General features: G+C 36.6%; 1 protein-coding gene across 1 annotated transcript; it reads left to right on the forward strand.

The window, feature by feature from the left end:
- Positions 1–998: 998 nt before the first annotated feature.
- Positions 999–14,246, forward strand: LOC141405140 (KH domain-containing, RNA-binding, signal transduction-associated protein 2-like). The gene is made up of 5 exons (XM_073989164.1): positions 999–1,271; positions 3,879–4,368; positions 4,437–4,475; positions 12,927–12,979; positions 13,924–14,246. Exons 1-5 carry the CDS (start codon positions 1,130–1,132, stop codon positions 14,031–14,033), a joined length of 834 nt encoding a protein of 277 aa, XP_073845265.1. The 5' UTR covers positions 999–1,129; the 3' UTR covers positions 14,034–14,246.
- The last annotated feature ends 4,971 nt before the right edge of the window (positions 14,247–19,217 follow it).

The raw sequence follows: 19,217 nt of genomic DNA on the forward strand, positions 1-19,217 counted from the left end.
ATTGCTTAAACGTCAAATGAAAACCAATGGATTTCAGATGCGAAACGCTTCACACAACGGACCGTATGTATTTGCCCCTTTATGGGCCAAATACATACGGTCCGCTGTGTGACGCGTTGCGCGTTGAAAACAACGACCACATGAAAAATGTGTAAGTGATGCCAAGTTTGATCTTGAAGTTTTCATGTGGTTGTGGTAACGCAACGCGCCGTATGTGCAGAGGCCTTTATGGCCCCGGCACATACGGTCCGTTGTGCGTCGTGTCACGCGTTTTTAACAACAACCACATGAACAAAGTGTAAGTGATGCCAAGTTTGTTCTTGAAGTTTTCATGTGGTTGCTGTAACGCGACGCTCAACGGACCGTATGTGCCGCGGCTTTTAAGCCCCCGGCACATACGGTCCGTTGTGCGTTTCGTTACAACAACCACATGAAAACTTCAAGAACAAACTTGGCATCACTTACACATTTTTCATGTGGTTGTTGTTTTCAACGCGCAACGCGTCGCACAACGGATCGTATGTGCCGGGGCCTTTAGAATGAATTGCGTTGCTTTGGTTTTTTAATTCTGTATTGTAAAGCTGAAAACACATACAACGTTTGGGTAAAGTTTTGTGCCGTTTTGGAAATTTTTACACTGTTGGGCATGATGCCGAAAAATTCAAATTCATTTGAAATATATGCCAGCAAACACATTAACGCCGGACTTTGGTGTCGGCGTCGCCCTGTTGTTGTTGTTTTTTTGTCAATGCCCAACGCAAAACTTTTATCAAACGTTGTATGTGTTTTCAGCTTAAATGACGAAAAAGTCTGCCTCTTTAACAAATAAATGATGCAATAGCCATGAAACCTGTATATTTTTTTATGTAAATGGTCTTTATTTAGAAATCTTTTTCTTGTAGCAATTTGCTGTGTGCATCTACCTTGATTATTTTGTAATGGTTGGTATGACACTACATAATTCATCGCTGCTCATCCCTTGTGTATGTATATTCGTATACACTTTTTCGTACCAGCGGTGGCATCATTTTCCATAGCGTAGTATCCATAGCAGTGTGGCAGTTCTGTGCTACAGTTCATAAAAAGAAGACGTTCAAGTAAAAAGATAAGAAAAAATAATAAAGTCAAAATGAGTTATGAAAATGATAAAATCAATGAAGGCTATGTGCCCAAAATTAATCAATATGCCCAGGAATATATTGAAGCCTTAAAGAAGGAGGAGGAACGTTTACCCAAAGATTTTCCACTTTGTGCTGAATTAATAAGAGATGGTAAGATGTCTACTGCATAAGTTAATACATAGCATACATTTTTGTATGTATACCGGTATAGACAACGAACAACAAATCTCCATTTTGTGTCTCGTTTTATAAATCCAATTTAGTCACGCAGAAAAATATCCATACCCCCTACGAAAATGCATTTTAAACAAACTCGTAGGAGTTTTTGTAGCAATAATTGTACTTTGTGACTCCATAAAAACCACAGAAACAAATCAAGTTTAAGGCCTGGTCACGAAATTACAGTTAGGCAAGAAATGTATTGCAAAAACCAAAATTGTAGAAAATGTCATATTAATTGTGCTTTTATGGCAACAAATTATGTAAAAACTATACGGTTTTTTGTGCAAATCTCTTGCTATAGGTCCTTACAACAATAATCCGTCAAAATATGCAAAGGTTATTTACGATTTATAACAAATACGGTCAAAAATAAGAATTAACTACTATTTGGGGGGTGACAATAAAAGTATTGCAAAAATTGCAAAATCGATGGTTTCTTCGAGAATTACCAAAGGTGTGTTCCTTAATGAGTTGTCTATCCACTTTGGACATTCATTGGAGCATTAATGAGCTTAGTTAAACCAAAAATTAAGGCTCGGTGTGTTCCACTCTAAGGATACTGGTTCCCCAATTTTTAGTAAATCTTGATCCTTCGTTGGAGGATGTTTTTGGAGTTTTTTGTTAAATTGGACCCAAACATTTTATGAGGGTTGATATCAGGATGTATTTAAGGGTTTTGTGTTGTTATATTACATCGGAAATTTACACAAATAAGATTAACATGTCATGATCTGGTCTTTGGAATGGTGGTAGTTGACTTTGTTTGAGCTTTCGGGATCGATTTTTCTGACTTTCAGACTAATGACTATTAAATATTTCTTAATGATGTCAGTGGGGATGTCTTCCTAATCATTATTATATCCGTGAACCCAATTTGGCATACTATTTTCCATGGTAAAGAATATAGTACCCAAATATTCGGTATTCCAGCTTCTCCAGTAGGTTTAATTTCCATATTTGACGGGTTTTATTGGATTTGGCGCAATTTTTTGGATTTATTATGATAGCAGAGGATAATATCTATCTACTTAGTAAAAATTAAATCATATCAATACCATTGAGAGACGAAATAGTGCTCTGTCGTAGGTCGTTTCAAAATACTACACTAGTGTCAATTTTTTCCATATACTTTCCAGAGGTATTTCGATGTTCTCAAACCCAAAATCGGACTGTTTTGCATTCTTCCACTATCCTACAATACATATTGAGTCAAATATTCATTCTTGGCATACTTGCCTGTGGCCGATTCGTCATTGTTTATTGTTAATATGGTCCCATGCGTTTTTTACCTGTCTGAAGGCCCTCCATGACCGCATTTTTTATCACTGAACTTTATTGCATTCAATACTGTTAGTCTATTATTAGCCTCAAAAGTCATAAAAATGCATAATGACCGCAAAAAATTGCAAAAATTTTATAGTTTTATAGTACTGATTTTCCCGTTGCAATACTTTTATTGTCACCCCCCAAGTAGTAGTTAATTCTTATTTTTGACCGTATTTGTTATAAATCGCAAATAACCTTTGCATATTTTGACGGAATATTGTTGTAAGGACCTATAGCAAGAGATTTGCACAAAAACCGTATAGTTTTTACATAATTTGTTGCCACAAACGAACAATTGATATGAAATTTTCTACAATTTTGGTTTTTGCAATACATTTCTTGCCTAACTGTATTTAATTTTAATATACATGTGTATATTCTAAGTATCCGGCCAAAAGCCGGGGATTAAAGACTTTCGCCTATGGACAGGTGCAAATCTAGTGCACGGGAACAACATTTTTTAATTTAAATTATTTTAACACGGAAATTTTTGGAATTCAGAGGCCCATATCTCGGGAAGTATGGCATTTTTGCCCAGTAGCATGAGTTGTACATAGACTATTTATTCCCCAAAAATGGGATATTTTCTGGATGACCTACAAAGACTGTAAACTAAAAGAGAACATCTTGGTGCTATGTTCATTGATTCCCGAGGCTCCGACAAACTAACTAGCAGCATAATCGAGCATAATCAAATAGATTCTCCATATTTGATGGTCACACTAGCGTTGTTTCAACATGCCGACTTCAAGTTTATAGGCGACAAGTATGAAGTAGTGAGACCCTTGTTCATAGTTTTCGGGTTTTAACATTGGTCAGTTCCAAAACTGCAAGAATGTATTACTTTTACTATTTTTCGCTATTATAAAGGAACAATTTTTATTGTAGTGGAAGTAGATACTTGGTTCTGGAACAGAGCACATATTGCGTTGGTTATCCCCAAACAAATACTAGTGCCAAACTTTAAATCTCAATTAACCTGAATTTGTGAATGGACACTAATGAAACTTCAAAAGAAAATTGAAGAAAAACGTTTCAATTGAAACGCTCCAGTGTGATGGACGACTTATCAACCAATTAGTTGAAATTTGTTTTACAACTACATTTCCGTGGGGTACGGCTAATTTTCTGTGTGACTGTACATCTGTATGTATGTTGTATGTTCATTAAAAATAATGTGCCGTTTCCTTTCAATTATATTCCAATTAGCTATGGATCGCATTTATGCCACCGGACGCACACCAGGCAAAGAACTTAAAGCCGATGTCTATCAACAGAAACCCATCAAACTTACACAAAATGTTTATTTACCAGTTAAACAGTATCCGAAATTTAATTTCCAAGGCAAGATATTGGGTCCCAAGGGCAATACACTGAAGCGCCTGCATCAGGAAACCCTTTGTAGTATTGCCATTAAGGGACGCAATTCTATGCGTGATCAAGAACGTGAAGAAGCTCTACGTGAATCAGGTGATCCCGCCTACAACCATTTGCATAAAAATCTGTATGTTGAAATATCAACTGTGGCCCCACCATCGGAAGCTCATGCCCGTATGGCATATGCTCTGGCCGAGATACGCAAATATATTATTCCCGATAAGAATGATGAAATTTCACAGGAACAATATCGTGAATTAATGGAAATTGATCCGAAATTGGTGAAAACTGCATTTGGCAATAAACCGGTAGTACCACAAAAGTAAGTAGATTGACAATGTTTTTTTTATAGTTGTTGTTTTTAGTTAATGTATATATTTTAACTTTCAGATCCGTATTTCAAAAACTTGCAGCATTGGCTAATAAAGAGTAAGTTAAGTCGAATATTTTAATTGAGATATTCCGTTAATACTTATTAAATTAGGATATGAATATAAGTTTATACAAAAAAGGCCAAGTGGTAACTGAAAAATATAATGTGTATAAAAAAATTAATCGACTTTGTTGGATTAAAAGCATGCTACGTTACTCAACTGAGTAACATTTTTGGTATATAACTAAAACTATAAAAATTCAGTAAAATCGATCTAAAAATATGGCAGAAACCTCTAAAATATCTGAAATCATATGTTGGCTACGCCTTAAAATGAGCCAAGAAAGGTATTTTTCACAGAATTCCCAAATTAGAACCCAAAAATTTCAAACTATAGGAAAATTTATTGAAAAAAGTTATTAAAATTATCTAAATACCTTAAATCGAGATTTATCTTTATATGAGGAAATAATTTTGATTGGTTTACACACCACGAATCTCGCACATAACCAAACAACTTTACCAACAGTGCATTGTTTTCTTTTACGATTGTTTTCTCAGTTCAAAGTTGCATCTATTGGGCATTATTGTATAACCCTAACGCTCGAGGGTTGTAAGCGATGTTTGCAAATTGTTCCCAGTTTTTATACCCTCAGCCTTTAGGCTAAGGAGGGTATATAAATTTTGATACGAAGAAAATGTGCCTCATCGAAATAATGGCTTTAGACCCCAAGTATGTTTGGACGAAATGTGTTTCAGACAATTTTGAGTCGATCTAGCCATGTCTGTCTGTCTGTCCTGCTGGCTGGAGCGCACGATAACTCTCGAACGGATGAACCGATTCGGTTCAAATTTTGGCTCTCGTAATATTATGCACAAACTTAGTTTAAGTTCGAAGATGGGCTATATCGGTCCACTCCTTCCGGAGTGCTTTGATTTTTGTTTAAGCAACTTGTATTTACTGCCCCCCATACGACGGTACAAGTTTCATTAGGGGCAAGTCCATATTTCCTGAGAAAATGGCCGGAAAGGTGCAAAAAGCCCCTATGACACCTTGTGTAGTGGTTGGGGCGTAAGATAACTCTCGAACGGATATGTCGACTCGGCCCAAAATTTGGCCTTCGTAATATTTTATCGAAACATAGTTTAAATTCGAAGATGGGCTATATCGGTCCACTCCTTCCGGTACCTCCCCCACAAAAGTTTAAAAATGTTCGGAAAGTTTGTGCGCACGATAACTCTTGAAGGGAGTGACCGATTTGGTCCATACTTTATATAGCGAAAACTTTCTACAAGAGTAATATGAGGATCCTATATGGTCTCAATAGGTCCACTCCATCGGGTACCTCCCACACAAATTTTCGGAAAAGTTCAGTTTAGGGCCATCTCTCGAATCGCTTTGATTTTTGTTTTAGCAACTTGTATTCACTGTCCTCCATACGACGGTACAAGTTTTATCAGGGGCAAGTCAATCCTTCTTGAGAAAATAGCATGAAAGTTGCAAAAAACCCCTATGACACCGTGTGAGCTGGTTGGAGCGCAAGATATCTCTCGAACGGATCTGCCGATTCGGTCCAAAATATGGCCTTAGTAATATTTTGTCCAAACATAGTTTAAGTTTGAAGATAAGCCATATCGGTCCACTCCTTCAGTTACCTCCCCCACAAAAGTTCAAAAATGTTCGGAAAAATTGTTCGTACGGTAATTCTTGAAGGAAGTGGCCGAATTGGTCTATACCTTACACATCCTAATATATCTACCAGATATAGATCAGGTTCAAATATGGACTATATTTGTCCACTCCATCCGGTACCTCCCACACAAAATTTAGGATAAATTCACTTTATGACCTAATAACGAATCACTTTGTTGAAGCAACTTGCATTCGCTACCTCAATTACGATGGTAAAAGTTTTTAAGGGCAAGTCCATACTTCTTGAGCAAGCAGCCCGTATAGTGTAAAAACCCCCTATGGCACCATATGTTGTGTCTGGAGATCCACTTCCATAACGGTCAATGTCGATCCATTCCTTTTAGTATCTCCTCCGCAAAACTTTTGATCTTTAATCCTTATCAACATTTTTGTCGGTTCAAACGCCCAATATTTTTAAAACCCCCTAAATACATACGTATTTTGGGAACAAATTGTTTCAATATACACAGGCTGAGGGTATATCTCTATCGGCAAAGCCGACTGATGCTTTTTTACTTGTTATTTCTTCTATACGTACATTAACTCTCTCCTCCTCATACTCCTTCTGCTGTCTTCCACACAAAAGTTCAAAAATATCTGCAGTTCAAGAATCATTTTGTAATTTTTACTGACGGAAGTCCTTGTTATTCGACAGAACGAGTAACATAAAGAGAGTATGATAGAAAGTACTTGGGTCCGTTTTCCAAGTAGTCGGTGTTTTCTTTTGTGCAGCAAGCGACATCTGCAAAGTACATGCGCCACCGTCTGCATCTCTATCGTCATCCGATTTTAAAGTTAAAGATCTAACCCAATAGAGACCCTTAATAAGTCCCACAGTGATCTTTATCTATAACTTATCATTTGCTTTGTGTTGTTTAAATTTCGTCAAAATATTTCAGTTGCACACTCATACATTGTTCCTCGAAAATGCAACTAAATGTAAGAAATAAAAATGATACATGTTTGCTTTTTACCTGCGTTGAAATGCGTATTTTTGATGTTTTGAAATACGTAGCTTCGTAGTTGTTAATTGCAACGGCGTTGAGAAACATAATACTTCGCAGATTTTCAGTCATTTGTAAAGCAATTGACAATACGGAAGTCAGCCATAGATTCATCCTTTTATCAAGGGTAGCTCGCGAATTTATAGTACATGATGTGAAAGCCTTCAGGGTCCACATACATATATAGTCACGGGTCCTGAGAGACTGCTTGAAAGACGCTTCAGCCAACGTTAATCTTATATGAGCATACAGACGACGGATTACTAAATTTTTCCGCGGTGAAGTCACTCAAACCCGAAAACTCAAAATAGTTCGAAGACGATTTTTGGAGAAAATTACAATATTTGCTTGGATATTTTTATCTGAGGATATAGTTCCCATCAAAAAGACCCCATGCACAGTGGTCCCACTTGTATGGAAAAGACATATTTGGGTATAGCTCCCATAGAAAGGTACCGTCCGATTTGTGGTATTTTGACGATTATGGCCAAATTAACCAACCGATTTGGATGTTATTTTGCATTTTGAGTTCCGAGTGAATAAACTACCTCCTTGCAAAAAATATTCAATATAGGTCCACGTTTAGGTATAGCCGCCATATAAATTTTACCTCAGATTTTCGGTATTTTGACAATTTTAGCGAAACTTTCCAACTGATTTGGCTGTAATTTGGCATTTTGAGTTCTGAGCGAACCAAATACCTCCATGCAAAAAATGGTCAATATCGGTCTACGTTTAGGTATAGCCCCCATATAAACGCACCTCCCGATTTTCGAAATTTTGACGATTTTACCCACATTTTCCAACCGATTTTGCTGTAATTTTGCATTTTAAGTTCTGAGTGAGCAAAATATCTCCTTGCCAAAAATGTTCAGTATAGGTCCAAGTTTAGGTATAGCTCCCATATAAACGTACCTCCCGATTTTCGGAATTTTTACTATTTTACGGGCGTGGTGTAAGAGGAATAACTTAGCGGGTGGCAGGTGGGGGCAGCTGGACTTTTTTTAATCGTAACCTAGAGACATTTCCCTGCATTCTAAAAAAAAATTTCGGGACTCACAAATGCTCACAACATTAGTCAAACTCAACATAAATTAATAGTAATTATATTAAAAATAGCAGAAAAAGTCATTTATGAAGAATTTATTTTTGATGAAGTTAGAAAACGAATTATGAATTTGTTTTTTCGTAAAAACATTGCCAATGCCATCACCTATAAGTTTAATTTTGAAAATTGCACATTTACCTCTCCAATTTTTTATAATTTTACTCATAACCTACGAATGCTTTGCGGATGTATTTTTCGTTTTTAAGGCCTCACATACAAATCACAACTTCTTCGATTTAACTTGGCGTATAACCGCTGTAAATTTACAAAAATAGGGCTGAATGTTAACAATTTGATAGGTTTAGAGAATATTTATTTCAATCGCAATAAAATTTGTCGCCATCAATTTTTCGATTCCACGGGCGGAACCACTGTGCCATGTAGTCTTTTGCCAGAATAAAATATTTATTAACTTGTTTTTTTTTTTTTTTTTTTTTTTTTGTATTTTATGTTGAGTTTCTTAGTTACCACAGTCAATTCAAACATAGTCATAGACTAATGAAAATATAGACGACGGAATGCTCTCACCGAGTATGTTCGAAATGAGTGTGCTGAAAAAGCAACTCAAAATAAAATGCCAAAAAATACAAGTTAATAAATATTTTGTACTGGCAAAAGGCAACTTGGGGTTAGTTTTTGATGGGAACAATATCCTCAGACAGAAATATTCATAAAAATATTGCCATTTTTCCGCAAAAATCGTCTTCGAACTTTTTTGAGTTTTCGTGTTTGAGTAGCTTGACGACGCAAAATTGAGTATTCCGTCGTCTATCTTTTCATTAGTCTATGACATAGTCGGTGAGAGCATTCCGGCGTCTATGTCTTCATTAGTCTATGACATGAGTGTTTGATGCGTGGATTTTCGCAATAGACACAGGTGCCAGTGCCTTCCTCTATCTTGGTCCCATCTGTGTATATAGTCAAACCGTTTAGAGAAGAATTATCTTCAGCCCAAATGTCTATGATTGGAATAATTAATGAGGGAGATTCAAACCTGAAAGAGGTGGGCATTTGTGCGATTACTGTCGGCAAGTTCAAGCTGAATATCAACTAAATTTAAAATTTCCACTTTCCAAACGGTGAAACTCCACTTTCCTGGCATTCGTACTCTAAAAGTCGCCTTTACAGCTTGAAGCTACCAAAGGTTGGAGATCCTGGATCATATTTAAAGCAGCCTGGGGTGTGTTTTTCATAGATCACTTGATCAGGGGCTGAATTCTTGTTTTATGAAAATTTGAAATAAAAAATATTTCCTTTATAATTTTGTTCATTTGACAGTTTTCTCCTTTATAAAAGTTGTCATATCACATTTTCATAGAAACAGAATTGAGCCCCAGAATTAACACAGACCATTGCATACAACCAGGGCCCTAATTCTCCCATACGTGAACGAGTTATTTCGACAGATATTTTAAGTATTTCGTGTGGAATCTTGCGAGTTTTTTCCCGCCACACATTTGCTGTCGTAATGTTTATTTTCGTGGCATAAAACGAACTTTAATGAAAGATTTTGCAATAAAACTAAAGGCTATGCTTTTTCACATGTATGTTGTCACTTTAGATATACTAACACTTCCGTTACACATGCCAGTAAATTGGTGCCAATTGAGTACATGTATTATACTCGAAAATGCCGAAAAAGTGTTCAACTGGCAGCCTGTTTTCTTGTGTGTTTACACATGCCAGTGCAAGTTCAATTTCAAAATTATTTTAAGCCGCATTAACACACAAATGTGCATTATATTTCAGATTTAAAACACAATTCACAACATATTTTATTACTTTTTATTTTATTTCGTTTTAAAAAGATTGGTTTCAATCATAAACATAATGAATCTGGTATTGCCGCCTTTTCAATTTTGTATAATCCCAGAGGGGAAATTATTTATCAACCTATATTTGCATGAAAAACATCAAAATTACGTCTTTACTAACCACTAATATATTGCAGCTACCAAGACGTATTATTTGTGTTTCCTAATCTTTTTGAAAATATGCATTAAATCTTTGCATTCTTAAAAGAAACAAATATGTACATGGATTAAAAAATAGTCTCGGCAACTCTTTCTTCATTTTCGACATATCATTGGCAGCCAGCTCAAAATTTTGCTGGCATGAAAAATCTAGTGCCAGTGGAGTCGACAATTCAAAAAATGTAATTGTGGTAGTAAAATATTGTGTATGTATTGACTTTTTCGAACTGTCACTGGCATGTGTAAAGGTTGGGTAATATACAGACCAGCTGATGTCATACATGTGAATAACATATTGTGTGATATGGCCATAAACGAAATCAGATACAAATGAATTTTTCCAGTAAATTGAGTAATGCATTTTTATGAATTTTGCGGCTAATAATAGACTAACAGTATTGAATGTAATAAAGTTCAGTGATAAAAAATGCGGTCATGGAGGGTCTTCAGACAGGTAAAAACGCATGGGACCATATTATCAATAAACAATGACGAATCGGCCACAGGCAAGTATGCCAAGAATGAATATTTGCCTCAATATGTATTGTAGGATAATGGAACAATGCAAATCAGTCCGATTTTGGCTTTGAGAAACGAAATAACTCTGGAAAGTATATGGAAAAAATTGACACCAGTGTAGTATTTTGAAACGACCTACGACAGAGCACTATTTCGTCTCTCAATGGTATTGATATGATTTAATTTTTACTAAGTGGATAGATATTATCCTCTGCTATCATAATAAATATAAAAAATTGCACCAAATCCATTAAAACCTATCAAATATGGAGAAGCTGGAATACCAAATATTTGGGTACTATATTCTTTACCATGGAAAATAGTATGCAAAATTTGTTGTCCCGGATATAATAATGATTGGGAAGACATCCCCACTGACATCATTAAGAAATATTTAATAGTCATTAGTCTGAAAGCCAGAAAAGTCGATCCCGAAAGCTCAAACAAAGTCAACTACCACCATTCCAAAGACCAGATCATGACATGTTAATCTTATTTGTGTAAATTGTCGATGTAATATCGGGCCAACATCCTGATATCAACCCTCATCAAATTGTTGGGTTTAACAAAAAACTCCAAAAACATCCTTCAACGAAGGACCAAGATTTACTAAAAATTGGGGAACCAGTATCCTTAGAGTGGAACATACCGAGCCTTAATTTTTGGTTTAACTAAGCTCATTAATGCTCCAATGAATGTCCAAAGTGGATAGACAACTTATTAAGGAACACACCTTCGGTAATTCTCGAAGAAACCATCGATTTGGTAATTTTTGCTTTTATTGTCACCCTCAAATAGTAGTTAATTCTTATTTTTGCCGTATTTTTATAAATTGCAAATAAACTTTTGACGGGATATTGTTGTAGGGACCTATAGCAAGAGATTTGCACAAAAAACCGTATAGTTTTTACATAATTTGTCGCCATAAACGAACAATTAATATCAAATTTTCTACAATTTTGGTTTTTGCAATACATTTGTTGCCTAACTGTATTTTTACATCGTGGAATTTATTTCAGGTCACTATTACTTTTAATATTTAAAAATTTTTTATTTTTTTATACAATTTTCCCGTTTTCATTCCATTTTACAAGAAACTTGCCGCACAACAACTTGTTTTGTTTGTATTTTTTGTGTTTACCATATCGACACCTCCAAACAATAGTATGCTAAGTCGACTTAGCATGTTTTCAAGTTCTTTACATTTTTGCGTTTTACGTCCTTTAACTTAAATTCTGTCAAATTTTGGTAATGATCGGTCAATCCGAACAGAAGTTATAAACAAATGTTTACTCAGAATAGTAGTGAAGGTCAAAGAAAACTGTAAACTTTGAGAGCTTCTCCTGCAAAACTCACTTTTCAGACTTAGCATACTATTATTTGGAGGTGTCGATATGTTTTCACCGTTCGATAACCGTATGTATCGATATTTTTTTAAATAATTTCGATCGAATAAGGGAATCCAAAAATTTCGAACGTTCGTAATTTGTCTTCAAACAAAAACTCACTCGATAATGGATGCGAGAATTTGGCCCCAGTGTATGGCTAGTGGTCTGAGTCCCCAACTTTAGTCAATAGAGTCAATGCTATTTTCGGAAATTGGTTCTGGGGCACGCTATCTTTCGATCAGGAACATGCGTTTTTAACCTACTTAATGATCGGCCTTGTAGAGTTTAGGTTATGTTCGGATATATGTACCTATCCAATCATCCTTGTGGTGATATGTAGAGTTGGGTAATCTAGTTCCTTATACTAGTTCCAAAACGTATGATTAATATCATGAAATGTAACGTATGATATTAAGTATACGCAGCTTGTTCAAAGAAAAAATGTCGGCCATTGGAACTGCGAAGTGAACGAGATATGTAGTTCCATATAGTTCCTTTGGCACAACTCTAGTGATATGCCCTGTCATTGAGCGAAGAGCTGACTTTTCAGAACAATAATGAATTTGGTTCTTTCACATTTGATATTAAAGCATTTTATGGCATTTTGGAACCACTTGGCTGTCTACAAAGATAGTCACCGGTTCAATAATCCCAGAATTCACCAGTTATTAGAATTTATGCTGATCTTTGTTCGAGTGTAGAACATCTTGAGCAGATCTAAGGCTACCATCGAGGTTTTTTCTTTTCCGCAGTCTTAGAAGTTATGAACTGTTCAAACAGATATTTTGGCCAAATTTATATGTTTGTTCTTTTTTCTTTTAGGCAACATGGGGAAGACGAGCAATCACCATCTGGTTCCAATCATACGTTTGCAGGTAAGAAATTCAAATAGTTTATACTAATGCGAATTCCTCCCTTTTAGCGTAATTAAAAACCACAAATTCCGAGGTGCTACATAAAATGTTTTAGGAAATGGGGTCAAACGTTCACATTTTTTGCAAGTTTCAATTGGTAAACTTTAATATGGACAAGGGATAGGCGTACACAGGGTAGTTTAGTTATCACATTGTGTGAAGGAGAATTAACCTGTAAGGACAGAATTAGATGACACAAAGAAAGTGAAAGAAATCACTTTCCTTCTCAATGCTTAGCAAAAATTTGAATTGTTTTTGGAACTATATTCCCAAAAGATTGAGTGTTTCTGAGGACTGAGGGTCATACTAGCAACCCGTTTACGGAATGACAAACAAAGTAATATTGATAAAGTGACTTATATATTGATTCAGAATATAAAAATAGTTTTGGGGATTTGACAATTTCAGCTGGAAGGACAAAACGCAACCAGTGACATAGTCTAATCTAACGTGGACTTAATTTATGAACACTTGAGATAAGGAAAATTTACATGAATTTCGATAAGAGCACGTAGAAGAAATTTATCTTAACTCCTCGCAGATGTGGTTTTAATTTGTAATTCGAGAATCCAATGTAAAATTTAAAGTTTTTGTGGATTGTACTCGAAATTTTCCATTCGAAGTTCATATTTATTTGAGCCAGCCAGGGTATATTGCCCTTCCATTTTATCACTTCTTCCTTAAAATTTGAAACGTTTTGGAGGTCTTCATTTCACATGCGCATATGTTTGGTTAAATCTGTCTGCGGTAGGTAAAATTTTTTGAGAACTGACTGAGGGTTATCAATTTTATAGGGATTTAAATTAATTGCATGTTTAAAAAATACAATAATAACCAAAAAAATATATAAATAATATTTTCCTATTATGAAATAATAATTTATATAAAACTTTTAATAATTTTAGAGACACATTTTAAAAAGAATGAAACACCAGCATTTGTTCCAAGATATAAAAATATACGCAAACAACCATACGCAAGGAATTCGCCATTCAAACCCAAACCAAATGCCTAAAACTTCAAACAAGTCATAACAAATATAATGGAAAATTTTATAAACTCTATAACATAATAATAGAAACTAAGATAAAATATATTTAGAAATAAAAAGAAAACTCTAAAGATAATTCTCTGAGAATAATTTTTTCTGAAAATATTTTCAATTTAGTATTGCTTAAGCAATACATGACTATGAAATAATAAAATATAATATAAATACAAAGAAAAATATTCATTATCTATAAAAATATATTTTTGTGAAAATATACAAAACAGTGGTGGGATTCTGTAAATAGTTAAAAACGTAGTTATCGACAAACGTCGGTAAGTGGTCATTTTTAAGTTCTCATGAATTTTTTTTATTATATTTCAAGTAATTAAGTAATTAAAAGAATTATTCATAATTTTGATCTTTAATTCCTACCGATCTTTGTCGGTAAAATGTTTACAGAACTTCACCACAGTTTTTAAAATAGAATCACATAATATTTAATAATTGATAAAATTATATATGGAATAAAACAAAAATACTGTATAACAATACTTTTCAGTTCAATAAAACCATATTCAATTATTTATATAAACTAATAAGACATAATATGTATGACAACATAAAAATTATATTAATAAAATAAAAAATAATATATAATAATGCTACTTTTGAATTCAGCAGAAGATATTTTTCTAAACAAATATTTATACTAGCGCTTAAAATGATAATTTACCCTGAAAGTCCCATTAAGAATTTCTAATAATTACAGAACCGTAGCTCTAATATTCTACTTGCTCTAGCACACTGGATATGAAGCTCCATACATGGGTAAGTTTAGTCTGTAATGAATTGAATTATGTACTTTATATCGTCGTTTATCTATGAATAAAAACTAATAAAATAAAGAAAACAAATATTTATTTTTTATTTATAAATGGTTGATAAAGTGGTGAGTATTAAAAAGGTGCAGAAATTTCACGTAATTAAAATAAAACATAATGGGAAATTATATATCGTCACCATAAATGCCCGAAAACGTAACCCACAAAATCAAAACTTTAGAGGAGAGGCAAAAAACGTTATAACAAGAAAAACTGTTTTATGGAATATAATTCTTATGAGGGCGAGTATTCGAGTAATGAAACCAAAACAGCGGAAACGCTTGGTTTTGGGATACGTCATTACAACAAAATCTGCAATATTTATTATCCCATTTTCCGAAATGCCATTTCTTGAATAGGATCGTTGTTTTTGAACGTAGAAGCTTGAAATTTTGCCATAGCATGTATTTTAACTGTTCATTCTCAGACCACAAGATGATACTTTTCAAAGTTCCCATAACTTCGGAGAAACAAAAACCATACAGGAATCCCAGGAGGACAGACTGGAACAAGTACAGTTCACAAACGACTTCGGTACTAAACAATCCCCAAAGATTGTCCACAAAAAAGGAGGTCGAGGTTGCTGTAAATGATCTAAGTAAGTCACTCCTGAGATGTTACGAGGATTCCTGCCCTATAACCTACCCTGGGAAGAAATCTCAGCCGGTATGGTGGAGCAAAGACCTGGCCAGTCTTCGCAAGGCGGCCAGGAAATCATACAACAAAGCCAGCAGATTGGGATACCTACAGGGTTAATTTCAATAAGTACAAGAGTGAAATTAAAAAGGCTAAACAGAGATCTTGGGCTTGCTTCGCTGAGTCCATAGAAGGAGATAACGAAGCTGCCAGGTTTCGTAAGATTCTATCCAAGGATCCCAAACCCATGGGTAGCATCAAACGAGAAAACGGCACGTGGACTAACTCTGGTCTAGAGACTCTAAATCTGCTGTCTGAAGTGCATTTTCCAGGCTGTACAGACCTAGAGAGTGACTCGCAGCGAACGAGTCACAATCAGGGCTGTACGGCACAGGACGAGCAACTGATTGACAACTTAACTAGCATCCCAAGAATAAAATGGGCGATATACAGCTTCCAACCCTATAAATCTCCTGGACCGGATGGCATTATACCGGCTATGTTGCAAAATTCAGCTGACTCGATACTGGCAACCATAAAGGAAATTTACAGGGCCTGCCTGCGTCTGTCGTACATACCTAACTCATGGAAGGAGGTAACGGTGACTTACATTCCCAAAGCTGGGAAGCCTAGTCACACACTACCTAACCTAAGGACTATAGACATATTAGTCTTTCTTCCTTCCTCCTTAAAACTCTAGAGAGACTACTCGACCACGATATACGGTCTCATCTAGATTCCAATACTATAAGCAACTCGCAGCACGCCTATATTAAAGGCAAGTCGGTGGACACCGCCTTACACGAGGTGGTTGGCAGGAGTTTCCTCTATCCTTGTTAGGTGGGTTGATGAAATGCTGAGGAGCAGAATCATCAACTCCCATCTAGGAGAGAGTTCCGTAAGGAAAAAGGTTTGCAGGGGTACGCCTCAAGGAGGAGTTTTATCACCCCTCCTCTGGCTCCTTGTAATAAACGAAATTCTTGTGAATTTCAACCAACTAAGGTGGTGGCCTATGCTGAAGATGTTGTTATCCTCATAAGCGGCAAATTCTTGTCGACCATATCAGACCTTATGCTGCGTGCTTTAGTGCAGCTGTCTCGCTGGCCAACGAAAACTGAGCTCGTATTCTACAATTCCCGAGTTCCCGCTACCAGAGCTGGACGGTGTTGCCCTAAAACTCTCATCGGAAGCCATATACCTCGGTGTTATCCTGGACCAACGCTTAAATTGGAAAAGGAATACTGAGGGAGAGGGTTAAGAGGGGTTTTATGGCACTCTATTCCTGTAAGAACTCCATTGGTAAAAGTTGGGGTCTCAAACCAAAGATCATACACTGGTTGTATGATACCGTGGTTCTCCCAATTCTTACCTATGGTGGGCTTGTCTGGTGGCATGCACTCGGGAACAGTGCACTTCTGTCCAAATTATCTAGTGTTCAAAGAGCCGCATCTCTGGTGCCATTAGAAGTACCCCTCAAGCCGCCCTGAATGTGATACTTGATCTCTATCCTCTGGACATCACTATCAACTTTCAGGCGGCGAGGACGGCTTTCAGGCTTAGAGAGGCAGGTATGTGGCAGTGTTCACGATTTGGACATGCAAAGGTCCTCTTCCCCTTCACCGATTTACTTGAGTTCAGTGGATCCGATCACATCAGTGATTATATACCCACTGCACTCAACTTCAACCAAATCAACGTCACAATCCCAAGCAGAGATGCCTGGTCTAGTGGTAGCCCTCCTCTTGGCGGTCTGGCCATCTACACAGACGGTTCAAAGATGGAGGATGGCACAGGTGCCGGGGTCTTCTGCGAAAACCCACAAATTAAGCAATCCTTCAAACTCAACGATAACTGCAGCGTCTTTCAGGCAGAGATTTTTGCAATTAGGAAAGCAGCGGAGATGGTCAAAGAACTTGGGAGTGTCCTTAAAGGACCGGTGACTATTTTTGTCGATAGTCAAGCGGCCCTTAAGGCTCTCAAGTCATGGACCATAAACTCAAAAGCTATCCTCGACTGCAAAAACGCTCTGCTTGAAGTACGCGACTTCGTTGGTCTTTGCTGGGTTCCAGGATACACTAGCACTAGCACGGGGTGGCTCTCAGTCGACTGACTTACCAGTTGAGTCATCTATCAGACTACCAAAGTGCTACTACATCCGGAAACTTCGCGGTTACTTCCTTGAGAAGTCGGGGCAAAGATGGCAAATGGAGACTGGCTGTAAGGTATCCAAGACAATCTGGCCCAGCTATTCTCAGCATAGAACCAACTCTCTTTTCTCACTAAATAAGTTAGGGATAAAGACCACTGTAGGTCTCATTACCGGTCACAACATGGTCAGGTCCCTAAAGGCCTGCGTACATAAGCTGTCTTGCCTGCTTACTTCTGATAAAAGAATAAAAAAGAAAAGGGCAACCCAGTTCGAAATTTCCTCGGCCTTCTTTATTCTTTTATTTTTATTATGTCAAAAATGAAGCAGGAAAGCAAGGCAATCAGGCAGAGCAGCTTATATAAGCAGGCCTTAACTTCTAGATGGGACAACAGTATTCTCCGACATAGACCCCATCTACTTGTACCAATTTGCCAAAAATCGCACATGTCTGGCAAACAAAACTAATTAATCACTGTTTTTCTTTCTCCTTCACACAGGGGATAGAAATCGGCTCAACTCTGAACAACACCCTCAGCGGCAACACACCCACATCACATCCACTACATCAACATCTTTGTCACAATCACAGCAGCCGCGCATCCATATCCATTACTCATCGCACCCATCACACCAAACCACTCTACATCAACAAAACCTGCAATAGACCAACCACCGTATATTACTTCAGAATAGACCAGTCACCACTTTCAACACCCATCTTATAAATCAGCATCCATCATCATCACATCCAACCCACCAAAACCACTCTACATCAACAAATCTGATACTTACCAATCACCGTTTCATCTTTACTATAAACCGTCACCTAGCGTCTATCATCATCGCAACCTCAACAACAATACAATGAATATCTCTATAATAGACCAACCACCGCACATCACTGCAGTATAAACCAGTCACCACACACAACAACTTGATTATAAACTTACATCCATCATCACAACCTCAGCAACAACCTATAACTCACATCCATCATCACAGCATCACCTACACACTCAACTTCACAACAAATCCGCAATAGTCCAGCATCTATCATCGTCACATATAGTCCAAGGATGACCACAATGGACCTCAAGGTCTCCGAGTGAAGTAGCTGCCAACAACGGTAGCTGCGCGTCCTAAACCCAAACCATTTTAACTTTATGTATCAGATCCCATCAAAAAACCAATTTCGATTTGCGTGTGGGTTTCGTCTTCGGGCATTTTTGGTGACGATATATAATAACTAGGGTGACTTAAAGATGGGATTTCTTGAAAGGCCTACCCACAATTTTTTTTATATAATCCGAAAAATCTTACATACATATATATGAAATATTATGGAGATCGGTTAACGTTAACCCGTGATAACTGGACGATGTTTGTTTCCATAGCATGCTACAGTTTTGGCCTACGTCCCCAATATCGGGATAAGGCTGTGCGTCAACTCATGACTTCACTATGAGGTTGATGCAGTTAAATATTAATCACCGTGAAGCTGCACAAGATTTATTAAGGCATTTATTTAGGCGTTGACCTGGC

The sequence above is a fragment of the Musca autumnalis genome, unplaced genomic scaffold (genome assembly GCF_047663935.1).
Source record: "Musca autumnalis isolate F117 unplaced genomic scaffold, ASM4766393v1 scaffold_5, whole genome shotgun sequence".
Taxonomy (NCBI): Eukaryota; Metazoa; Arthropoda; class Insecta; order Diptera; family Muscidae; genus Musca; species Musca autumnalis.